We start from the raw sequence: 25595 nt of genomic DNA on the forward strand, positions 1-25595 counted from the left end.
GCCTGCTGTGAGGAGCTGAAGCAGAACAAAGGATTGATTTCATAGCAGTGTAATTTATTTGTCATCGATGTGCACTCACAGGCAGGACATACAAGGCAGGATACATAAAATGCTGGGAAGTGCATGGAGGTGGCCACAGGGGTCTGGACCTTCGTTCCCACTAATAGGCTTTAGCTAAAATACCAGTTAGCAAGGACAGAAATGATCCTTTTTGAACTACCTCTGTGCAGCCACTCCTTTTCCTAGCATCCCTCACATGAAGAGAAGGGGAAGGAATGGAATATGGCATTCCCTAAGGCCATCAGGCTCCCTGAGGCTTATGCTGTGTGATGGGCTGGTATCATTCCCCCCCCGGCTGTGATCCTTATGAGCACCTGATTGCTTTACACCAGATGAGAACTAAGGGTCTGTCTCCTATTCTGTCCACCCTATGCACCCTCTGCTTGCAAGAGACAGTGTGCTGGTCCCTGCAGACTCACACCTACTCCTGCAGGGGGACCAGTACCATCAGCTCGCAGCATGTCCTGCTGTGCTGGTTTCTGTCTGTCCAGTCCTCCCCCTGCTTTAGCTCATGCCGGGGTGAACACTGTGCTGTCTGGTAGTGCAGAGTTAGACTGAACCATGTCAGTAAGGCATGATACACACAAGTAACTGCCAAATAAAGCTTAGATTTTACATCAGTTACTTCAAAAGTGGCACTGGGCTTGACTTCAGCTGAACAGATCAGATGATGTGGCATGCTCTGTGAAGTTCCCCACTTCAAGCAGTGGGTTCTGGATTAGAGTGGAAGGAGTGGGAAGGAGACAGTGAGCTGAGGAGTGTATTTCACAGGAGCCATGGGGTAGGAAAAGACAAGATCTGCTTGCGTGAAGGCAGAACGGGTGGGTTTTATTTGTAGCAGGCCAGTAAAGCTGAGCAAGCCTGGAGTGAGGTGAGTAAGGTGCTGTCTTCCAGCATCCCCTGCTGCGACGTGTTCCCTTGAGCTGCCTCCGCTGCAGCCTCAGCTCTCCCCTTTGTTCAAGCACCCTTTTCCAGGTGAGCTGTAGGTGCTGTCTTCCAGCAAACGGGCCTGTCCTGCCGTGGGGGGAACCCGCTTCCCACTCTCCATGCAATGGTAAACGGCAGCATTCTGAGACAGGATTTTCCTGCAGGAGCACCTCCCGATGTCCCAGCTGAAGCGCAGGGGCTCAGCCTCTCCCTGCAGTCCCTGCTCCAGTGAGCTCAGCTCTAAGAGGCCTTTGCTTTTCTCTCCTTTTTTGCTCTCTCTGCCATTAACCTGAAGAAGAGCCTGGGACAGAGGTTTCGCAGGTAGACAGCCAGGGAGGGCGTCAGCCCAGCCACAAGTACTTCCTTCTTCTTCTGTCCCACTGCATTGAGCACCACCTGAGCCACCTCTGCAGCCGTCTGTCCTTCCGCGGTGTTCTTGTCCATAACTGCCAAAGGAAAGCCTCAGGTAAGCCCATGCTTGAGCACCTTTCCTGGGAATGCTCTAACTGTGCATGGCTGCTTGGATGGTTTTGGTTTTACACCAGCTGTGTGTGGGAGCACAGGCAGGTGTAAGGCATGGCTGGGCTAGAAGTCAGTAGCTGTTGTCTAAGAAGGCTGAATTTTGGGGGTTGCTGTTCCTACCCTGCATCCAGAGATATCTTTTGATGCTTCAGGGCTACCCTGTGTCCCCACCACCTTTGGAGTAACTCAGTGAGGTGGAGATGCATTAGATACAGGGCACAGAATCATATCTCACCTCCATAGCGAGATCCATCTGCTGTTATAGCATTGAGAGAGAGGTTTGTCTGAATGTAGCCAGGGCTTATAACTGTCACATCGATGTCATACTGCTCCACCTCTGCTCGTAGGCAATCAAAGAAGGCCTGGGTGGCGTGCTTGGAGGCAGCATCTGAAAAACAGGGAAAGCACCATGCAATGGGAAGGAGCAGGGCTGAAGGAAGATTCACTCCCCTGAATGGGTTTGTCATTGCAGTGCCCCCACTTCTCAGCAAGAAGCCAGCGGTTCTCCAACTTCTGTGTTGGTTTGTGTGTAGTTTGGTTTTCTTTTAGTGAATGGCAGCAATAGGTAGTGGGGATGAGGAAGGCAGAATGCAAACACTGAAGCTGGAAACTGGCTGGGGTCCTGAGCTTAACACCACAGCCAGGCCAAAGCACTGGAGAGTGAACCCAAGCTGCCTCCTGCTCATGGTAAAGGAGACAGGAAGTCTGGCTTGGGAAGCATCTGACAGGATAGGCTGGGGCTGGGGAATGCAGTGCTGGTACAGGAGAGCAGAGCTGGCACTGGCTGAGCCTACGTGTGCTGAGTACTACAGACTTGCAGAGCAGGTTCAGAGCTCAGCTGCACACAAGTCAAAACCTGATCCCACAAGCAGACAGAAGCGTGGCCTAGGGCAGGATTTCCCCCTTTTAAATGCCTGAGCAGCTCTTCTTCACTCCCTTCCCATGTGGACTTGGTCACTGCCACTGTGCCTGCCATCACCTGAATATGGCTGCAGGGTTGACACCAGCAGCAGGGAGCTCAGCACAGGCTGTGATCCCTGTCTGAGGACATAGGCAGGAGCTGAGCTCCACACTCACAGCCCCGTGTGGCTCTGCAGGCTCCTCAGAACATGCTTCTTGGCACAATCATCCCCACATTATCTGCAAGAGGAGATTATCCAGATGGTCCCCATTCTCCTGCACTCAGCATGCTCTACTACTCTTATCATCACTGGACTTTGCCCTTTTTATGCCTATTTTCAGTGGTTTACAGATGCTTTTACGTCAAATACTCTCCATTTAGTTCCTCCATCTTTTACAAGGCTTTTTCTAGTAATCTCAGCAATATTATTTCTTGTCATAACTGATGTAGCACAAAGTTTGCTGGATCAAGAGAACCGTTTAGGCTTTTGATTTGGCATTGTTTGTACTATGGCACTTTGGAACTTACCAGGACAAAAAGGTTCTGCTTTTTTACAGGACATGAACCAGGCAAACAGCAAGGATAAAATACAGTCAAATACAGTTATTCAGGCTGTTTACAGGGACTCTCAAGTGTTAAGATAGGAAAATAACTGACAGTGGGTAGATTCAGATAGATATAAGGCAGAAGTTCTTCCCTGTGAGGGTGCTGAGGCTGCACCATCCCTGGCAGTGTTCAAGGCCAGGTTGGACACGGGCATGGAGCAACCTGCTCTAGTGGAAGGTGTCCCTGCCCATAGCAGGGGGTTGGAATTGGATGAGCTTTAAGGTCTCTTCCAACCCAAACCAGTCTATGTATATCAAGCTGTTTTCAGGACACTGAAAACACATTCTCCTTCCCCATCCCTTACCAGGGACAGGGCTAAGATTCTGTATTTGAGAGTGCCCTCCTCCACAGCTGTCAGTGCTTTGTGGCAACACTGAGAAGGATGCGCAGCTCTGCTCTCCCTGTATGCAGCCAGCTCTACACAGAGCTAAAAGTGGAAGCAGCAGCCAAGTATTCATTCATTCTAGTGCCCCAAATATGTCTTCCCATCTTCTGTGGAGGTACTTACATGCGGATCTGAAAGGAATGCTTATTTTGCCTTGAACACTGCTGATGGCCACAATGTGGCCTTGTCTCCTCTTGATCATGGAGGGGAGAAGCGCTAGCAAAAGACAGAAAAGACCCATTGAGAATCCCAGTGCTGCCATCACTGCTGTCAAGAATCAATGCTTTCAGAGCGCTCTAAGATGCCCAAGTGAATTACAAGATCCTTGTTCAGTGCAGGGGCTGGGCAAGGGATAGTGTTTAGGATGCCTCAGACTGAAGCTGCAGTCTGGCTGGGATGTTCACCTGTGAGGAGACTCCTTGTGCCACAGAGGCTTGTCACGGTTCCTGTGATCTCCCGCAGGCACCATCAGCAGGACCTGCTGTTTTCTTTTACCACTGCATTTCCTGCTGCTTGACACCCTCCAGGCTGAGCTTTGTGTACCCAAAGAAGCTTCCCATGGAAGCTACAGCTTCACCTAGGAGCCAGTCTGCCTGCTTGAGTGTTTTAGCAGCATAGGCAGGCTAACCATGGCTCTCTTCATAAGACCAGAGTCAGGAAATGCTTTATACAAGATAGTATCTCTGATCAGGTACTTCCCATGCAGCCATGCCCAAGCATCTCTTTTAGAACAAGACTTTCCTCCCCTCTTGTACTGTACCAAATACAAACAGAGGTTAAACTGTGCTTAGCTGTGTTGGCCTGCAGAAGGTATCAGCTAAATCCATTGTCCCCCAGTAATGTGGATCACGGGTACCTTTGGTGAGGGCTACAGGACCAAAATAATTTGTTTCCATCACTTTCTTATCCACATCCAGTCCTGTGTCCACAATTGTGCCTCGGAAACTGATGCCTGCATTGTTGATCAGGATGTCCACGTGCCCCAGGTACTTCAGGATCTCTTCAGCAGCATTTAGCACAGTTTTAGTGTCCGAGAGGTCGAATACCACAGTGTGAGGTTTGTGTGTCTGTGGACAAAGAGAAGTTAGCAAAAGCCTAGTTGAGGCTGTGCTGAATGTGATGTGTGTGCACGTTCATGATGGCATCTCCCAGCTCTGCAAGCACAGAAGTAGGGCAACCCAGACCTTGTGCAGCAGTTCCATTTGGAGGGAACACACAACAGGAGCAGGTTGTGCTCTCATCTTTCTTTGCTCCTGTTCCTTATAGAGCTTAAGAAAGGGGCAAGTGAGATCTCCCTCAAGTACTAAAGCATCATATTATCTTACTACAGAAGATGCATCTGAAAAAGTCAAAACCCCAACCCCTGTGTCTTCTGCATAGCCAGCAATACCCTTCTTAGCCACTGTCAGCAGAACCAAGCATCAGGAATAAAGGCCAACAGAAGGAAAGTCACTTCCCAGATTCAGTCTAGGACATACAGATGCAAAGGCTGAGGGCACTGTGCACTTGCACTTCCATTCCAAGGCAAGGAGTCCTTCAGATGGCTTATTTTTGTAGGGTTTCTACAAGATCTGACTTGTCAGCCCTGTGCACTCCTAGAGCAGGATCTATCCCTAACCACAGAGTTGTATTTTTCCTATTGCTCAACAGAACAACCCACAAGCCATTCTGTACCACCACGAGCAGCAGCTTCTCCTCCCACACTCACCTTCTTGCGGTGGTTGGTCACAGAGGAAAGCTGCTGCACCATGTCTTGGAGCTTCTCCCTGTCTCTACCACAGAGCACCAGCTTGCAGCCAGCTGCATGGAAAACTTTGGCACATTCTTTGGAGGAAGCAAGGAAGAGAGCAAAGTAGATATGTGAATGACAGACAAACAGCAGGTTCACATCATAGTGGGGGATAGGCTAAAAGTTCTTTTAGCTGGCAAGGGTCTAAGGTGGCTTTGGTCCTCCTAATGAGGAATTATAGTGATGTGATTTACAGTGAAGGTGCAAGATGCCATTTTCTGTGGCTGACAGACATGTGACAGCAGTGCAGCAGCTGCTGTGCTCACAGTTAGGGTGCTGGTTATGCAGTTACTGTGCTGGTCACACATTCTCCCCCATCAGCTGGTCAGGTTTGCCTGTGCCTCTTCAGTTTTGACTACATGCCCCTCATAATAGGGACTACAGTTCCTTTGTGTGTCATCTAATGCAGCAGGGCCTGGTTTTAGGAGATTTAGGGTTTAGTGAACACCTCCAAAGGTTCAGGAAGCCCTGAAGCTAATGACTTCATCAGGGTGATCATTAGGGCAAGGCTGAAGAAGGGATGGCTTGTGCTCCTTTCAGTGCTACCAGCTGCTGAGGCATTTGCATGTTCTACCCTACCCCTCTGTGACCCAGTGAGACAAATCACTTGTGCAAGGGATGACAGTGGATGTAAAAAGGGTGTATAAGAACACACAGTAATTAGAGGTGCTCTGGTGTATTAAGAACTGGGAGTGAGGGGAATAGTGGAAGATCTTGCCACTGAGTCAATAAGGGAGGAAACTTCCGTGTATGATGGTGGAAATCCATACAGCCAACACCACACTGCTGCATCTGCCCAGCCTACCACAGCTGAGATACTAGTTCTGTCTCTTCTTGATGTGAAAGACAAATTGCTTTAGCACTCCCCATCTCTTTGGTTGTGACAGGCAAAGGCCCATTGCATCTCCTTTGGTTGTTCAGTTACTGAACCCCCTATCCTTCAGGATAAGCCCACATGCAAAGACAGCATCAATTTAAGCTCTATTTGTTCTATGAATGTACTCATCCTAATGAAAGGCCTTGATAGCAGAGAGCACCTTGTCTTCTCTTCAAGAAGCTTTTAAAGCAATTCTAAAAAGTAGAATTAAAGAATGTATCCACTCAGACAAAGAATCCATTCTATTACTCACTGCTGTTAATGTTGCCAAGAGTTTGAATTTAGAATAGATGGGTTTAAACTAAAACAGGGGAAGTTCAGGTTAGATATAAGGAAGAAGTTCTTTACTGTGAGGGTGGTGAGGCACTGGAACAGGGTGCCCAAAGAAGTGGTAAATGCTCCATCCCTGGCAGTGTTCAAGGCTGGGTTGTACAGAGCCTTGGGTGATGTGGTCTAGGTGCCCTGCCCATGGCAGTGAGGTTGGAACTGGATGATCTTAAGGTCCTTTTCAACCCAAACCATTCTAGGTTCTGTGATTCTATTCACTGGTGTTAATATTGCCAAGAGTTTGAATTTAGAATGGATGGATTTGTACCGCAAGAAACAGGTACCTTCACATGAGGGCGAGAGGGGCAAGGAGGTGAAATGGGAAGTATAGGAGAGTATCTGGAAATACAACAGAGGTGAATACAGACCACCAGTTCTGGGAAGCTTTAGAGAAACAATTTGACTTCCTGGCTACTCCAGGATTTAGAGAAAAGCCCCCTGACAGTGCAGGAATAGCCTAAGTTGTTCCTGGCTTTGATGACCTCCAGTTTATACAGCGTGATGAAAACCATCTTTCAGTTTTGAGACTCTCTTGCACCAAAGCTTGTGCTGGCTGTAGTTCTAACTGTGCAAGGGTTGCCTCAAAATTCCAAGCAATAGGAATTTCTTGCCCTTTCCTGTTCTTCCTCCAGTGCCCCTTCACAAACCTCTGTTTGTCCTGCCCTTGGTGCCCTTCTGTGTGCACTTACCTTTTCCCAGGCCCGAAGTAGCCCCTGTGATCACCACCACTGCCTCCTGGAGGTACGCTCGCATCCGCATCCACTGCAGCAGGCGAAAAAGGGCGAAGATCCCCACACTGCCAAAAAGCAGTGGGATGAGGACTGTGCTTGTGAAATCCATGAGTTTTCCTTTCTGAACCGTCTTCCTAGAGCCACAAGATGGAAGGGAACAGACTGTTTCATCAGCAAGAAAAGGAGCAGAGGCTTGAAAACTAGGGAATTCCTTAGCACTGATGACCAATAAACAGATCCCATACAGAGGTATCTTCCTCATTGCCTCATCCCTTCCTTTCGACTTTCCAAAGTTCACATCAGTGCCCAGTTTGAAGCACTGAAACACTCATCTGCACATCCCAGCAGGACATTTGGAGTTGGACTTCTCACAGAGTTGGCTTCAGAGATGCTGTTCCCCCATTCTGCTCTAGGTTCACTCTCTTGTATTCAGAGTGAAAGCTCCTCTGGGCTGGGATGTGCCTCTGCATCCTCCTGCCTGTAATAAAACCTCTTGGATTTCTCTAGAACAGCCAGTACCGCAGTATCTATATCCCAGAGAGCAGTTACTGCCTATCATCCCAGATGAATATAAACCAATCTGGCTTCTGGTGGCTCAGAGTAAGTTTTCTCTGTAGCCTGTTATTTGCTTGCTACACTGGAATCTGTGCTTCCATCTTCAGCGTCTTTCACCACCTGTTAGCAGAGACAAGTTGTCTGATTTAAATGAATCACATGTCCATTCTAGCAGGGTAAAGCCTAAGATCGTGCTCTTATGCCAACAGTAATCATGCACTTTAATTGTGTTCTAATGTACTGAAACTAAACCTGTGAATGAAACCCAAGCTAAAGGTAGCTATGAGACCTTGAGCTCATCCTGGAACTGGATTCTGATACCAGTGCATAACCCTAATCTCCTTGCTAAGCCACTGCCTTCAAGGGAGTAGTTTATGTTACTGCTTACTCCATGGATAGAAGAGTAAGTGATACTTCAGCTGTAAAAAAGGCCACTCACTTTCCCACTGTATCTAACCCAAAGCTCTTATGCTTGGTGGCACAGTGCAGTCAGTTAAATCCCTTCCTGGGATCTCTACAACTCTGGGGTCACACTTAAGGTAAAACCCAAGTATTAGTGTATCATCTTAGTCCTGTTGTGCAGAGAACAGCACAAGAAGGAGAAAACAAGAGGTAACTGATAATGCCAAGCCAGATTTCAGTGTCACTAAGCAGGACTGAACTTGTAGGGATCTGAGATGACGACAGAGGTGCTGCATGCCATGGAACAGAGCTAATGTGGAAAATACCAGGCTCTTCCAGATTTCCATCAGGGGCTTGGGCAGAATTCCTGATGTAGCTGGTCAGTGAGGAGACCAGCTTGCTGAAGCAGTAGTGAACTGTGTAAAGTAAGTATTTCTGGAGGGATAGCTGGAACACAATAAAACAGCACCTAAAGATAGCTGAGCTGGCTTGAAATAAACTTGACAAGGTCTAAAACTAAACCCCTTAAGTTAGTACACAGCTCTTCTCAAGGAACTATGGAGCTCCCCATTCCTGAGCTAACCCACTGTGTAATACACTGTGCATAATGCAGCAAGACATCCAGGCCATGAGCTCCCCCGGGCAGAGGGAGGGTGCTCAAGGTGGGGAATCAGGAACCCAAATAGGATTAAACTCATTCTGTTGCAAAGCAGTGCATGAGCCCAGCACCCAGCTACGCAGAGCAGCATCTCATCCCTCTTTGTGCTGTACACAGACTATTTTGTATTGATACACAGCAGAGTTCATTTAGCATAAGAGTGTGCAGCACCCCTAAAATACTTCCTGGGAAAGAGCTGTTTTGGTCTCTTTAGGCTGGATGAGCAGAAAGTTTTCCTTTTTGGCCCATGTTCAGTTACAGCAGTTGCCTTCTATGTTGTCCCTTTCTTTCTGCTCTCAAAGGCCTCTTGACATTCAGGAGGTGAGGTGTGGGCAGGGACAGCAGGTGCTGTGGCTCACAGGACATTTTGGGATCAAAAATCTTCAGCTCCCACTTAGGACCTTTCAGTATTTCCAGAGTGGGAGCTGACAGATGCAGTGGAGCTTCCTTTATGAGCCCTGGTCCACACTGAGGTATTTAAAAGATGTGGTCCTGAGCAGCTTTGCTTCTGATTTCAGCAGGTAGTGGAAAGCAGATGAAAAGGTAACTAGAAAGAGGGGGCTTTTTTGACACCTTTTCTAGCTAAAGCACACTAGGAGATGGGAGAGAGTCCCATGCTTGATGCCAGCCTGGTTCTTTCCATGTTCTTAGGCAAAAATAAAGGTTGATTATGCAAGGACTAAACTCTGCCACAGGGGCTGGTGGTAAAGAGCTCCCCCCCTGCCCCAAGCCTAGCAACTAAAAGCTGTGTTTTGGTGCCTCATCAGCATGAACCAGTTATTCCTGAATCACATCAGTTATTATTCATGCACTTTCTATGCAGAGAAGGTCTCTTTGATCCTTTCTCATTTGAAAAACACTTTCCAAGCCTTTTATTGGTTTTCTTTCTCTCCTTCCCCTCCCCTTTTTCTCTGTATTATAGATACAATGTGGACAAATCACCCAGTCTCTCAGTTTGAGACCCCACCGTCACCTTTGGTCAAACATTTGGGTATTCCTGCTGAAAAACACCGATATTAACTCTTAACAGATCATGTTTATGGCACCAGTTTATCACGTGATGCTACTGGTTATAACTGGTTCAAAGAAAGTCCTGTAATTCTCAGTTCCCCATCGCAAAAGGCAGGATTGGGACACACAGGTGATCAGAGAGCAGAAATAAGAACACTGACAATGTACATACCGAGGTGATTGGAAACTCTTTGAAAGGCTTACCTTAAAAGAAATCATATCTATCCAGTTAAAAACCCCAGCTTTCATCTGAAACCAAGACCTGGATGTTATCCCATAAACCCCAGGACAATGATTTCTGAAGGGTCTTAGTTAAAAAGGTCGAGAGTGCACTAAAGGCAGCAAAGAGACGAGACCAAGACCTAGAAGAAACTACCCCCCGGATACACAACAGCTATTCTCCTTTAGCTGCAGCCACCTAAAATCACATTGTCCTTTACGTGACAAATGGCAGCAACTGGGAGGCTATTTTCAGCAATCAAAAGGTGCCATTTCAAAGGGGGGGCTAAAAGGAAGGGAAAAGGATCATTTTTTCCTAAGGAAGCCCTTGTCCTGAAGCAGAGCAGCTCTAAGCTGGAATAGCCAGTGACTTTAGGCTGAAGAAAGCACAATATCCTACCTTTGAAAAGCACTCACTTGCCAGTGCCTCTGAGGTGGTGTCTCCCTCCGGGCTTTTAACAGCACAGCCCTCACTTAAATTTGGAAGTGGCAGCATTCCAAGCAAATGCGCTCTGCCCAATGCCAGCCCAGCCAAGAGCTGCCTCTAAAAACAAACATGAGGAGTAGAGGCTGTGACCTTTCAAATGCAAGGGGGGGAATTTAACCCCCAGGCTGAAGAGAGAGAAGTGAATTCAGAATGGTACAAACCTCCCGATGATCCTCTGGTTACTTCTAGTACTAAACAATTCGTGGTGTTGAATCCAGAGCATCCCCAAAGACCAATACTTCTCTTTTAGATGGAAGAAAATAAAGGCAGCTTGTGAAGCAGTATCAGTGCTCTATTGGTGGGATTAGTTTTGGTGTCATAGAGCACACTCTGCAATGGGTATCGTGCTGCTTAAAACAGACTTTTAACTTCTTCCCTTAGGGTTCTGAAGCCTTTGAGCACAACTGAACTGACAAGTGAGTTTCTCATACGTGTCAGGGAAATGGGCATTCCCTCCAGCAGACCAAATGCACTGAATCCCTTAGAAGTGTTTGACAGGGAGGAAAAAGAGCCTTACTTATGGTTTCTATCAGCTAAACGGTTGTATTGACCCAGCTGCTTTGGAAAGAAGCTGAAATCAAACTTGTAGATATCTAAATCAGAGAGGAAAAGTCACATAGCTGACAATGCAAATTTACTGACAAGTTTTCTGACGTAACCCCCCCCAAAATGGGAAATTCAACCTCAAAAACCTCCTTCAAACCCCAGTGAGATCACATTAATTCAGCTGACTGATTTACCGCGGTGCACTTCCATGTTCACAGCTTTCACTCCGTACTTCATAAGCAGAAAACAGCGCAAAAAACACACTGAGGTCACAAGAAACCAGTAAAATTCCAAAGAAGGCCCATAGGAACTGGACAGAGCTCACTGCAACGCAGCCACGTCAAACACAGAGAAGAAATTCGGGAGAAGGAATACAATAAACTGACCAGAATGGCAAGTGGCATTAAGAGCACCATGCAAGTGCTACACAGGGGTAGGTCTGGTTGTAAGCAGCTGGCAACAACGACCCAGTGTTTGAGGTTTGCTGGGGGTGGGTTAATATTGGTTAGAATACTTTGAATTCACTTTTTCTAGGGTAATTTGACCATGTCAGAAGCATCACTTGAAGCATCACCGACAAAGCCCATCTGAATAACAACCCTATTGTTATTGTTATTCAAAGGCAGCCGGCTTGCATTTTAACATACTATTTATAATATGTATATATATATTACATATATATATATATATACACACACACACGTTTTAGCATTATGCAAAACAACCTCACTTCATGGTACAGGAAGGGAGAGAAAGTACGTTTCCAGCACCCAAACCCACACCTGGACTTGAGAAGTCCTCTTCTCCTAAATCTCCCTTTCACTTCTATTCAGTTACAAGCTTCATTTCCAGCCCCGCACCCGAAAATCCACCACTGCTGTCTGGGGGACAAACAAAGGTAAGTCTTAAAGCTCTTCCCTGTGAGGGTGTTGAGGCGCTGGCACAAGGTGCCCAGAGAAGCTGTGGCTGCCCCATCCCTGGCAGTGCTCAAGGCCAGGTTGGACACAGGGGCTTGGAGCACCCTGCTCCAGTGGAAGGGGTCCCCGCTTGGAGCTGGATGAGCTTTAAGGCCCCTTCCAACCCATCCCACCCCGTGAGTCCCTGATCTGCCCCCTCGCAGCTCCCCGGGAGGTCACCGCCAGGCGGGCGAGCCCCGAGGCCCGCAGCGGGGCCGTGTGGGGGTGCCGCGGGCAGAGGAAGGACCCGAGGCCCGCGGAGGAGCCCGGGCCGGGGGCTGAGGGGAGGCCGCGGGGGTCCCGGGCCCTACCTGGCCGCTGCTGTCACCATGGCCACCACCGGAAGTGGCGGCGGAGTGCGCATGCGCCGGGTGCTCCTCCAATGGTAGGCGGCTCCGCCTCGGTACCACCCGCCGGCGGTCCGTCCGCCTGTGCCGCCCGGCCGGGGAGCGGCGGCCCCGGCCCCCGGTTCCTACAGCGGGACCGGGTTCCCCCCACCCGCCGCAGCGCTGGGGCCGAGGGTCTGCACCGACAGCGCGGGGCTCCGGCCCTTCCTTTGGTCGTCTTTGGGTTGGAAGGGACCTTAAAGCTCATCCAGCTCCAAGCAGGGACACCTCCCACTGGAGCAGCTTGCTCCAAGCCCCTGTGTCCAACCTGGCCTTGAACACTGCCAGGGATGGGGCAGCCACAGCTTCTCTGGGCACCCTGTGCCAGTGCCTCAGCACCCTCACAGGGAAGAGCTTCTGCCTAAGAGCTCATCTCAGTCTCCCCTCTGGCAGGTTAAAGCCATTCCCCTTTTTCTATCCCTACAGGCCCTTGTCCCAAGCCCCTCTCCAGGTTTCCTGCAGCCCCTTTAGGCACTGGAGCTGCTCTCAGGTCTCCCCTTAAGGAGCCTTCTCTTCTCCAGGCTGCCCCAGCCCAGCTCTCTCAGCCTGGCTCCAGAGCAGAGCTGCTCCAGCCCTCGCAGCATCTCCATGGACTCCTCTGGACTCACTCCAACAGCTCCACATCCTTCTGATGCAGGAGCTCCCAACGTCTCTCCACATGGAAGCTGAAGATGGAGAAACTCCTTGCAAAAGGACCGTGGGCAGTGCGTGGCTGTGAGCAACAACAGGAGGAGCAAAAGGCATTTTCAAAGCCATGATCGGGGGAAATCCAGTTTCTCTGTTTTCAGGTGAGTTCTGTGAGTGCTGCAGCAGTGCTATGGGACCACTTCAGTTTGTCTGTGATGAAATGGGGCTTCAATGCACTGCATGTCCTGCAGCTTTACGTCTCATTGAGGTAATGGTGCTGACAAGGGGCAATAGAGTGCCCCAGGCTGTAGCACAAACCTGAGCAGACCTGTGGAAAACCTGAGGTTCCAAAAGCCTCAATGGAATCAGTGGTGTTGGGAGTTTTTGCCTTGAGGAAGGAGAGGATGCACAGCTTCATTCCAGTGCTGGGAGCTTTTCCTCCTCTTCATTATGGTATGTGTGAGCCCAAGAGCCATTAAGAGGGAGCTGGGAATACTTTGGTGGCAAAGGCAGTTAATCCAAGAGGTCTTTCCCTGAGGAAAGCAGTGAGGTAATGGACAGCTTTTTATGACAGTTACTTGAAAGGCATTTTAATCATTATTTGTAATGAATTCACAGCTTCAGTGTAAGTTTGCCATTTGTAAGGGATCAATATTTCAGGCAAAAGGAGAAAAGGATCCAAGATCCTCCTGAAAACTCACATTCCAGAGGGTATGATGGGAATGCACTGCTCTGGCTTCAGGGCCATTGTGAAACGAGAGACTCAGTAATCTTATTTGCACAAATTATGTATTGACCAATAACATCCAGAAGCAGGGGGGGTTATGCCATGGAAGCTGTGGTCCTTTCAGTCTTATGAAAATCAGAGCTACAAAAAGCCATTTCAAACCATCCTTCCCACCAAAGCAGCAGGATGAGCTGTATCCTATAGGATTCTTCTTCTTATAGGCCAGCAGTTGCCTGAGGGCTCCTGTGGGCATTACCTGGTACATGCCAGCCTGTTTTATTCTAACAGGGAATAGTCTGTCACCACACTGGCAGGTGCTGATGGAAACCACGTGCCTGCAGTGATGGTACCAGGAGGGAGTCGCAGAGCAAAGGGTTACACTGGGATCATAATTAGAGAAGGGAATTCATTGAACTAGGGCTTGACTTTGGGGCTTTGACTGGGATCCTATTTTCTTAGGTTAACCCGGTGTAATTAGCAACAAATTCAGCTTAGAGTTAAACCTGCTGAGTGACACATTGCACATTGAACTCACTTACATGGACATGGCTTTGTTCTCAGAAGCATTAGGGGGAATCTATGCCCCTAATGGACTTCTGTTCTGGAGACCATGCAGACCCAACTGGTAAATATTGGTATAGTCTTCTACAGTTAATGGCTGCTTTTGTTAGCACTTAATCTCTCCCCTCTTCTTCCTCACTGTGTCAGGCCAGAACTGCAAAGGGCTGGAATCCTTTTAGCAGTTTAACACTCCCTTGACAAACATCCTGTTCTACTGCTGCCCTCCTGAATTGCAGGAGCTCTTTTGAGGGGGAAAACCTCCTCCAAACTCACACAACTATTTGCACTTGTGCTTGGTGACATCTGCTTTACTGCAAGCATCACAGAGTGCTCATCTACAGCCTTTTAACCCTATTCTCTAGGGCAACAATTTTGTGCTCTAGTTCTTCCAGGCTCTTTTTTTATCACCTTTTCTTCAAGGACGAGATGTAGCTTCTTCCTTAAGAAAAGCTTTGGTTGCTTACCCTAAGAGCAGAAACCTCCACTGGGTAACCAAAACCTTCCCCAGGGAAAGCATCCTTGAACTAGTTTGAACTGAAAGCTTCCAGTTTCACAGTGCCTTTGGCTGGAGAATGTAGATGTTCAAAGGGCTGTGGCTTGCTTAAAGATTCTCTTGTCTCAAAAGTACAAACTCTCCTCCCTGTTTGCATGGATTTGGTTTATAGGAGTGAATGAAAAGAGACCTGTGACAGAAAACAGATAAATAAGAGTTTCTTGGGGCTTTTTGTCTTCTTCTCCTGTGCAGCTCTTTGTGGATAATCATTTGTGTCCCTTCCAAGCAGTGGATTCAAGGAGATGATCATAATCTTTGCTCCACTTATAGTTCTAGTTTGGAACTGGGCTCTGACTCAGGGACATCAGACTCCTCTCGCTGGACCCCTGGTCACTCCTTTGAGCTCCTCTGTCTGCTGTACATTCAGGTCACTGCATTCACAGGGGGTTTTGCATCACCTGAATCGGTTTTGGGGTTTCTTGAGTTAGTTTCTCTAAGGTTTGGTTCCAGCTGGTTGTAAGTAGTGCCTTCTCCAGCCCCTGCACTGCAGCATTTCCAGGCTCAGTATGACACCAGTGTAGACAGACTTAGTGAAACTGCATTTGTGATGTCTGATCGTGCCGCAAATCCCCAGTCATTGCAGCTAACCCAAAAGCAGGGGAAGAGGGAGCAATATCCTCTATATAGATGCTCAAACACACACCACAGCCATTTTAACTGCTGTGACAGGAGATAGTGATGCTTTGTCACACACAGAAATGGAGATGTGGCAAAGCTGAGGTATCGTTTCCATAAAGGTACTAATTGTGGTTGTTTTAATTGCTGAGGGGACAGCTTAAGCTCTGTGTATAGAAGTATCTCCTACCTGCACCTTCACTGATCTCAGGATATCCAGCCCTGTCCTTTCCTGCTGCCTTCCCTCGATGGTTTAGCAGGTAAGGGCTGAGGGCTGGGCCCCTAAGAGCTGTAAAGCAGCAAGAAGTCATGCAGAGAAATGTATACCCTGCCCCTCTTCTGGTATTTGGTGGGTTAGGAAAGAGTTAAATGACAACAGAGGGAGAGGCTGTGCTATTGTTCAGGCATCCCTGGGTTCAGGGTGGCTGATCTCTATTCCCGGATCTGCCTCTGGCTTCCTGCATGACCTTGGACCGGTCCCTTACCTTTTCTTTTCCTTAGCTCTCAGATTATAACATGGAAATCATTCCTCTTCCTGTGGTGCCTCCTTCCTTGTGGCTTTCAGGGTGGCTGAGATTCTCTGGTGGGAGATGATGGGAGGAGGAGAACACGTTTCCACTGCAGATCTACTTACACAGGGGGTAGCAATTTTGGGGTATGTCCTTGTTCATTCAGAGCTCGGGCTGTGCACGTGGGGATATTTGGGGTTATTTTAGTAGGCAAACCTGTGGTGAAAGTCACATTCCATTTGTCGCTGCTGCAGCAGCCCCAGAGAGCAATGCCAGCTGCAGTGAGCCCTTTCTTCACTAGATGGTGCTTTTGACCAAAGGTTTGAACAACCGCAGTTCTTTTCCACACAGAATTCCCTAATTTTCCTTCCCCAGTCTCCATTCCTTCCCCTTCTTCCTTCTGTGCTTTAACACTACTGGGGACACTTCGCGATGCTGGCTATTGAGCAAGGCTAATGTGGTGGTAACACAGGTTCCGAGCCACCCATACCCACCAGCCAAGCTCGTCTTCTGGGCTCTGGGTTTTGAAGCATAGATCAGTGCTGCTGGGCTGTGGCAGGGAATTGAATTCTTTCCGTGTTTTCTATTCCCATAAGGAAAAGGCTTCAAAGAGCAGGTCCCCTCCCCCTCCCTGCTGGTGAAGGGCATTTAGGGAAGCTGGGAAAAGAAAACCCAGCTCTGACAGATGCATTTCTTTAACAAACCGCTGCTTTTCCCTACCTTAGCTGAAGGTTGGTTGTTTCTTTTTAAAGGGAATTGCTGCTTTTAGATCCATCTTTGTATTCAGGAGACAGTTACCTAGCCAAGGTCATTGCTGCTGCATGCCAGCATCCCGCAGCGAGCCAGCCTCCTCTTCCTTGAATGAGCACCGGTTTCACTGAGGTTTCCCTAAGTAAAGAATGGGATAGGCTTGAATCTGCCAGTGCAAGGTCCCAAGTCAGTGTGGGGTAAGGAAAGCCAGAACAGCCTTTTTCTTGTATAAAGACAGCAGAGGAGATGAATGAAATCGTAATCAAACATTTCCTGTGCAGACATGCACAGCAATGGGTTATGAAGATACCCATCCTGAGCTGGGCCTGCCTTGAGGCTCTCCTTGCCCCCCTGCCACTCATCTGTAGGGATGAGTTGTGTGTTCACATCCCTGCAGCCTTTGTGCCTTGCAAGCTATAAAGCTGCATCCAGGCTCCCATTGGGAAGACTTGCGAGGTTACATCCCTTACAGCTTCCCTCCCCATGGAATTTCACCACCATTAATGAATGGGGCTGGATTGCTGCTCTGAGGCCAGTCAGCCATGCACAGATTTATAGTCTGAGGCCAGAAGAGATGATGCTGCTGCCTGTGGCACTGCACCAGTGACAGTGATTTCATGTGTGTGCTGACAAGCCCACAAGGCCAGTGCCTTCACGTGCTGCACGTTATGGCAGTGACATCCCCACAGCAGGGACATGAGCAGCGCTAAACTGGAGCGTGACACAAAACTCCTCTCAGGACTGGGAGCTGACAGTGATTTCTTTGTCATTCCCCTGTTGTCACCATCCCACTGCACATACATTTGTTCATCGTTAGCAAGATATTGCTGATGACTAAAACTTGGGTCTGCATCACAGAGAAACCGTTTGAAGGAGCAGCCCAGAACGGCGGGGTTCAAACTAGGAAGAAGTGGGGACAGTGCTTTTCCTCACATCTATTAGATATGGAGAGCAAACCAGTCTCCCAATCCCTCCAGGCTGAGAGGGAATTGCATCACTGGTGTGTGTAGATAGAAATTCTTTTTCCCTCTGAAATGTGCTTGTTTTATTGTTTTTCCTCATTGGAATTTGCCAGCGTGTCCCAGATGATGTGGCTCTGCAATTGAAAAGCAGCATACCTGTGTGGGGGAGAGAATGAGTAGTTTTCACTTTGCAATCTGGCTCTTCCCTCCTCCCTTTTCCCCACATCCCCATGTGTTATGGAGCCAGCTGCTCCCAGAATAGTTTGGGAATGAAATGTCACCGTTTGAAACTGGTGAGTCACACTCTTTTCTATGTGGGGGGGAAGTTGAATATGAAATCTTGCGGTGTGGCAGAGCATCTCCTGGTGAGTACAGAGAGGTTTTTCAACCACAGACTCCCTCATGATGGAGTTGAGGGGTTGCAATAAAGGCTCCTGGGTGTGTCGGTGCTGCATCTCAAAACCCTCTCTGCAAACTCCAGTTGTCTTCCCTAACGTGCCCACTGCAGCTGGATCCTTGTGTCTCCCCCGGCAGGGCTGGGTTGTATCTGTCTGGCAGCACACCTCCAGTGACTCTGGTAATTAAGTCTCCCCGCACTGCTGTGAGATGTAATTACAGTGAGACCTGACTTCAGCAACCACTCCAGGGACTAAAACATTCTTTACCAGAGCAGGGAGGAGCAGAATGGTACTGAATGCACTTTTGGGATGTCTTAGGGGAAGTTTATTAAAGAAAGGGGGTTATTAACCTGTTTTCTTCTCTGTGTATCCCAATATTAGGATGATGCCTTTAGTATCCTGGGTGTTAATAGAATAAGGGGGTTGGGTTTTTTCCTTCCTACTTGAAATCTTTTGTCTCTTAACAGAGATTGCTATTAAAAAGTGTCAGTTGGTGCAAATGGTGGCAATGGACTTGCAAAATGAGCTATTGTTTATTAGAAGCTGGGTAGTTGTCCCTCCCTGCCCAAATACAATTTGCAGTGAAAAGGCAACATTCAGGATTCCAGCTCTAAAGTATCATAACCATCAATTTCCATGACCCTACTTTGCAGCTCCGCTTAGTAGGTACCAAGAATCATGTATCTTGAAGTAAAGTTAAGGTTTTAACAGGTTGTCAAAAAAGGTGGTAAATGCTCCAGCCCTGGCAGTGTTCAAGGCCTGGTTGGATGGGGCTTGGAGCCACGGGCTCTAGTGGAAGGTGTCCCTGCCCATGGCAGGGGGTTGGAACTGGATGATCTTAAAGTCCTTTCCAACCCAACCCATTTTATGATTCTATGGAAGTACCATAGTAGTAAACTTCTGTTTCAGGTTGCACTATCCCAAGTGGTGGCCACAGAGTTGTGCCACCCATTTTGCAGTCTCTGTTTCAACAGTATTGATTTCCAGCTGAAGGATGGGAAGAAGCTGGCAATGGTAATGTAAATAGCCCCAGTATGGGCTGGCAGCCCTCCTCTTGAGTCCCACCTTCAGTGACATTCTGAATACATGCTGTGAGTAAAACTCCCACATTGCAAGATAACTGGGTGGGGATTTTGCAAGCAGAAGCCCCAGGGGGTTGATGCCATCTCTCTCTGTTTTATTTGGAAGCCTGAGCTAGTAGTGAGGTTTTATGAAGTGAGCATTTCTATCTCAAGTTTTAGATAGCGTTAACTACAAACCCACATGCTTTATTGTCACTGGGATTAACAAAAATAATCTCTGTCTGTTAGAATTCGCTGCAGAGCCTAAGATTTTGTTTAATACAAATAACCTCAGGGACAACCTTGGGAAGCCCAAGTCTAAGGGCCAATCCACATTCCTTTTTCTCTACTTATCTGCCCCTCTCTTTTCTCTGTTGTCTCATTGTTGCCCTTTTTTCTTAACTCTGTTTCTGGGATTTGGTTTGCACTGTGGGTCTGCAAAGAGCTGAACCACAGCACTGCAGGAGCTGGAAGTGGTGACAGCAGTGGAGGAGTCAGCCAAGGAACAAGGTAAGAAAAGGGCACTCCTGTGGGGACCCGTTATGCCATCAAGTTGGAACTTCCAGCCTCTCCAAAGCAGTAAAAAAGGATGTGAATGCCAGTGGATCATCAGTTCTGAAGCTTAATGACAGGCCATTGCTTGATACTGTCTTCTTAGCCTCTGTTCTAGCATAGGTGCCTGCCTGGTCTGTTTACCTCCCCATATCCCACACAGCGATTCCCTTTAGCTTGCAGTTTCCTGCAGATAACTCCCAAGATAACGCTGGGCATGATCAGTACAAATACTCCCTATGGACAAAATAGCTTATTTGATTTTGAATGAGGTTAGTGTGATTTCAAATTGAGTATTCAAAGAGGAATTTACTGAGTATCCAACTCCCTGAAGTACTGAATTCAGTAAGGGTTCAAAGTTTCCAAGCAGGTGATGATTTCTTTAATGGATTTTTGCCCAAATGGAAGGATTTTGCCTCATCACCTTCAATGGGATTTCCCAGGGTGCCAGAGACCACACATCCTCCTAGACCTTGGCAAAACTGATGTATAAGGTGTGGAAGCCTTCCTAACATGAAGAAGCATTTCAGTTCATTCAGGCCAAGATTACTACTGATCTGTCTGGGGGAAAAAAACATAACAAAAGTTAAAAACAAGGGCAACCAAAATGACATTGGACATTCATTAGTGAAGCATTGTCAGAACACAATAGAAGAACAGACAAAAGCCAGGCCACATTCTGTGGTATTTCCTAAAGGGCTCCCTCTGGCACATGGTTATTCCCTGCCAATCCTTTTGTATTGTTTTTGATAATGAAGAGAAGCTGAACAGATGATTGTTGCATTGTCCACTAAGTGATTCATTTACATTAAATAGTGCCTCAAAAGTAGGCTTTGGGTGGACTTTTTTTTTTAGTCACTTCAGTTGTTTATTTGGACAGTTTAATTGCCATCTTTTAACTCTCCACTGTACATAATTATTTCCTGATTGCTTCAGCTAAATTACCCAGGGTGTAACTCCTCAGTGGTCCAACAAGCCCGGACTTAAGCAGCAGCATCTCTGCATTTTCAAAGATGCTTAACTCTGAACGTCCACCTCTAGAACACTGCTCCCGATCTGGGAAGGTGATGAGGTTTTGCATGTCCTCCAGCCCTACCTCTGAAAGTTGGGTTGTGAAGCACAAACTTGGCTGCGCAAGCCCTCACAGTTCCATTGATTTCCTCCTTAGTCTCTCAACTCTGCTGCGTGTCTGCACCAAGGTTTGTGTATTAACCCAGGACTTCCATTACAATGACAGGCTTTTCATCCTCAAAAAGTATGGTTTGGTTTTGCAGGATGTGACACTTGTGGCAGTGTGCCTGAGGGCATACTGACACTACTGCAGTTAGAAGAACTTCAGTGTTAAGAAGCTATTTACCCCCAAATCCACATCCAGAACTGCAGGTCCACTAATATGGATGTACTAATGACTGGGGGAGAATGACACACAGGCTTTTTGATGGTTGACAAATCTAAGGAAATCAACACTCCTTTGGCCTCTCCATTTCCCCTTGTCTGAGAAGATGCATGACTTTGCCTCTGTTGAATAGCTGTAGTTACATCTCAAAAGCCCTGATTTCCTAGTTATACTCTGTTCCCTATTGGATGTACCACAAGGAGAGGTTCAGTGCAGGCTCTTGTTTCTGCCTGTATGAAACAGTAGAGTCTGGGGCAAGGCAGCAAATAGTGAAGCAGAGAGGGGAAGGGAACAGTCCCGATAGTGTTGAGTTGTTCATGTAATATGGCCAAGGTTTAAATCTTCCAATGCCAGAGCAAAGCAGTCTGACATTTTCACAGTCCCTTCTCCTTCCAGTTAGGAAAACCATTACATTTCTGTTACCCTGCTCTGTGATTAAAGCAAACCCTCCAGCCCTTTGGATCAAACTGAGTTTTAGCCTTTTTTGGGGGGTTATATGGCATCTTCATAAAGCCAGCTGCAGCTCAGCAGACACACAAATAAAACCAGCCCTCCCTGTGCATAAAACCACAAAGTCTTGCTAGGATTCCCCCCCCCCTCCCGCCTTCCACTTTAACCCTCCAGCATTGCTCTCCTTGTATTCTTGCTCTCCCAGGAGTCCGCATAGCTCTGTGTTTAGTGGCAGGCGATGAAATCAAGCCGTGCATTAGCAGCTCTGTAATAGCTTTGCTCAGTGGAACCCAACTTCCTTCATTAATCCAGAAAATGAGACTTGTTTTCGTACATTTGAGAAGCTAATTATTTAAGTGCTGGGAATTAAGGCTCATCAGATCCTGGAGCCTGATTTTGGTTCTGCTTCCCAGGGGATGGAAGGAGATGGAGGGAAGCTGGTTTTGCACAGGTGTGTGATATGGTACTTGCAGCAGGGAATGACGGTGTGCAGATCCTCATCTACTTTAGGCATAAAAGCCCCTCTCTTTGTGCACCCCTTTTCATCCAGACATCACCCAGCGGTTCTTGCCATCCAAACAGATCTTTTTAAGTCACCACTAATAAAATTACTTTATAGCTTTCCTATTTTTAGTGCATGAAAAGATGTGCCCCTGGTGTAGTTGTCCCAGCCTGAAGATTTTGCAATAACACAATAATGCCTTGTCTCAGCTGGGTTTTGGAGAGGCAAACGAGCTCTCACCCATTATCCTTCTACAATCAGTTATTCTTCAGCCTTACCTTTGATCACCATATTCAGAGGGAGGTTTAGATAGAACAGCCCTACCTAACCTAGCAAGGGACCTTCCAGTGGGAAGCAGAAGATGAACTGGGTGAAACCCCGCCTCGTCTGTAGGAAACCACAGATGAGGGCAGATCTGTTGTTCTAAACCAAGTTTTTACAACAGAATGCCTTTCAACAGTAGACGGGTGCTTTTGACATTCTTCCCAGAAAATGACAGAGAACCTCCTGATGCTGGTTGCCAATAACTATATGCTAAAGAACAGGCATTTGGTTCCGATAGTGTCACTGGACGGATCCACTCTTAATTACAAGCAGCTTGCCAAGAACAAAGCTTTCATTTTTATTGAGATAGCCAATGTCCTGTGTTCTCTTCAGAGACTGAGGGAGCAAACATTTCTGTGTGTTCGGTTGAAGCCAGATGTTAAAGTATTGTCTGGATGTAATTGACTTGACAAATAGCAGGAGTGACATTTTAGCTCCATTTAAGTCAGTGGCAAAATTCCTGTTGAGTTCAACTGGGGCCAAGATTTGATCCTATGACAGTGCTGATGGGGAGACTTAACAAATGATCTTCACAAAAGTTAAGTGCAGGCATTCTGTTTTTCTAGGACTCTTTTCAACCTATGGAATTCTGCGCGCTACTTTGAAGAGGGCTGCAAAAGATCACAAAGACAAGGAAGCTTATTGTCAGTAGATTTAAATGAGCTATCCAGGGGTCTGTGATTCCAAGGGAAAACTTCAGGAGTTGATTATAAAGTTGTAAGTCAGCTCAATCCATTAAAATCCACCCATCTTTGTAATCCTTGGACTGACAAAACATCCTTCTGGCAGGACCTGTGCAGCTGAACTAACTCTGTCACTGAATATTGTGGATTCAAGATGCTGCTCTGTCCCCTGTGCTGGGAAATCCATGTGGAAACGTCTAACCTGGCACTGGATACCAATGGACTGGGCTGGAAACTAAACCTTTGCTTTAGAGACGCTGGAGTAGCTGCGACCATACAACCCATTCAGTTTTGTAGCAAGGTCATTCCTTTGTCCCCAGGATAAATGAGCAGGTACACAGTGTTCTCCCCAGACTGTGAGGTGTCTGAAGTGTCTCAGATGAGCTTTATTGGGAACTAAAGGCAATCAGCTTCAGGCAGAATCATGCAACAGATTCTACCCATGATATCTCCAGAGGTTTAAGCCCTGCGGTCAGACAGGTCATACAACCTGATGTGCTTTAAAGGCTTTGGGTTAAGTAATGGTACTACTACTTGGATGGAACTTCATAATGCTTAGATGAGAAAAGGCTTGAGCTAGGAAAAAAAGATCACCAAGGATTTAAAAATAGAGTAATTTAAAAATGGTAACAGTGATCTATTTAGGATTTCAAACATTTTTCCATGTAGATTTTGGTAAGCAGAGTCGTTCTGTAACTTCTTGCCATTTACATTGTGGGAGAATTTGTCTTTTTTAGAGTGCCTGAAAATACTAAAAGATGAAATGAGCTCCATACCTGTAGGCCTGGGTCCAGGGGAAGCCAAATAGGAGAGAGTGTTAAAGTCCGGCATCTACCACAGTATATCCAAGCTGTGCTTCTCTCCTGCTTAGGGGCTTACTTTGATTGGTCTGCCAAAAGCAGGATGACACTTAAGTAATACTACTTTATGGCAACATATTCATAGAATCCCAGGCTGGTTTGGGTTGGAAGGGACCTTAAAGCTCATCCAGTTCCAACGCCATGCCACAGGCAGGGACACCTCCCACTAGATGCTCCAAGCCCCTGTGTCCAACCTGGCCTTGAACACTGCCAGGGATGGGGCAGCCACAGCTTCTCTGGACACCCTGTGCCAGCGCCTCAGCACCCTCCCAGGGAAGAGCTTCTGCCTAAGAGCTCATCTCAGTCTCCCCTCTGGCAGGTTAAAGCCATTCCCCTTTTCCTATCCCTACAGGCCCTTGTCCAAAGCCCCTCTCCAGGTTTCTTGTCAGCCCCTTTAGGCACTGGAGCTGCTCCAAGATCTCCCTGGAGCCTTCTCTTCTCCAGGCTGAACAATGTCCAACTCAGCCTGAATTTCAGATCTACCAAGCATGTGCAGAGTTAAGAACTTTTCAAGCTGTTCAATCCTTCATTCCAAACCAGCAAGCAGTGCAAGCTCCTGAAGAGACACCTTCAAATCCACTTTTGGAACCAGGGTCTTCAGCTTCTTGTTCGTTCAAACTTAAGACAGCTCCACTTGTAATCCAAGTTTATGTGAGGAATCCTAGCTGTATCCTTGATCTTGCTCACACCTCTAATCAAAGGGAAAGGTTCACGTTTACCTGAGAACTAAATTGGACATTTTAACACATATTATATGGAAAAGTATGCCCAAGTGATGAAGTAAGAATTGATTCATGGCTGTGCAGCAGAGTCTAGAAGTGCCATTTTGGGATGACATGGATCGAAGATGCGGTTACTTTGCTTTTCCATATGAAGAACACTGCTTCTTCCCAGATGAGCTGTCATGTAACGTAGATGACTCTCTGGAGGAAGAGTTTGCTGCACATTTGCAGTATGTTTTAGCTACTATCAACATTTATATTCCATTGGCATTTGAGCATAAGCACTGATTAGCATAATCATCAATGCTTTAATGTGAAAAATTCCTCCAGGAGACACAGGAGGGATTGAAACTGTTCCCTTCCCCCAGAGGCAAGTCCTTTCCCAAGCTGGCTGCTGCACCAAAAGGTTTCATTCTAGAAACATTCCCAAGAGTAAATGAAACTAGAGCAAAACCTGTAAATTCTTGTGCCTGTGTGTGGAGTAAGCAGGCCCTGATATAACAATTACTAGGTGACAAAATGTTGTCACTATTTCCCAGCCCTGTGTTGTTTTGACTGCTGCTCTGTGCTGTTGTGTCACCTTTACTGTGTGGGCTGGAACAATCCAGGAGTGTTTTAAAGGCCAAAGTTTTATACTTCAGAGGAAAGATTCTGGTGTCTTCACAAGATAGAAAGCAAAGGGTTTCATGGCACTGCCCTCTTCTAGAGCTTGCCTCAAGCTCCCAAGTCAGGAGCTGGTCTCAAAATATCTCCAGAGCCACTTTTCTACATTATTTTAGAGTGGATTTTTACTCTGGTTCTAAAATGATTCACTGACAAGAACTTCAGCTTGGATTCCTGGCTTAAAGAGTCTCCTCATTATGGAAAATAAGGAAAACTTTGAGGGAACTTAAAAGTTTGAAAGGTAACATTCATACGTTGGAAACCTCCTCTTTAGAACTGATCTTTAAATCTCTTACCTTTCTGCTTTTAGGAGGTGAATTTGGGCCTCAGCTCCC

The 25595-nt window shown here is 47.2% G+C and overlaps 1 protein-coding gene and 1 long non-coding RNA gene across 4 annotated transcripts; one reads left to right on the forward strand and one right to left on the reverse strand.

Moving 5' to 3' along the window:
• Window positions 1-867: 867 nt before the first annotated feature.
• Window positions 868-16048, reverse strand: DHRS7B (dehydrogenase/reductase 7B). 3 transcript variants are annotated; one of them, XM_062631056.1, is made up of 7 exons: window positions 15914-16048; window positions 7084-7259; window positions 5110-5225; window positions 4258-4468; window positions 3525-3617; window positions 1745-1897; window positions 868-1433 (listed from the first exon to the last, which is right to left on the reverse strand). In XM_062631056.1, exons 2-7 carry the CDS (start codon window positions 7232-7234, stop codon window positions 1228-1230), a joined length of 930 nt encoding a protein of 309 aa, XP_062487040.1. In that variant the 5' UTR covers window positions 7235-7259; window positions 15914-16048; the 3' UTR covers window positions 868-1227. The 3 variants fall into 3 exon arrangements, with proteins under 3 accessions (XP_062487040.1, XP_062487037.1, XP_062487038.1); XM_062631053.1 differs by lacking the exon at window positions 15914-16048 and adding an exon at window positions 12271-12359; XM_062631054.1 differs by lacking the exon at window positions 15914-16048 and adding an exon at window positions 10371-10460.
• A 540-nt stretch (window positions 16049-16588) lies between these two features.
• LOC134170016 (uncharacterized) lies at window positions 16589-25023 on the forward strand. Its single transcript, XR_009967095.1, has 3 exons — window positions 16589-18336; window positions 18957-19618; window positions 22899-25023. It is a non-coding gene; the product is annotated as an uncharacterized LOC134170016 (long non-coding RNA).
• Window positions 25024-25595: the final 572 nt, after the last annotated feature.

Source organism: Pezoporus occidentalis, unplaced genomic scaffold (assembly GCF_034315485.1).
Source record: "Pezoporus occidentalis ecotype Australia unplaced genomic scaffold, CSIRO_AGI_Poc_V1 ctg365, whole genome shotgun sequence".
NCBI classification, from domain to species: domain Eukaryota; kingdom Metazoa; phylum Chordata; class Aves; order Psittaciformes; family Psittacidae; genus Pezoporus; species Pezoporus occidentalis.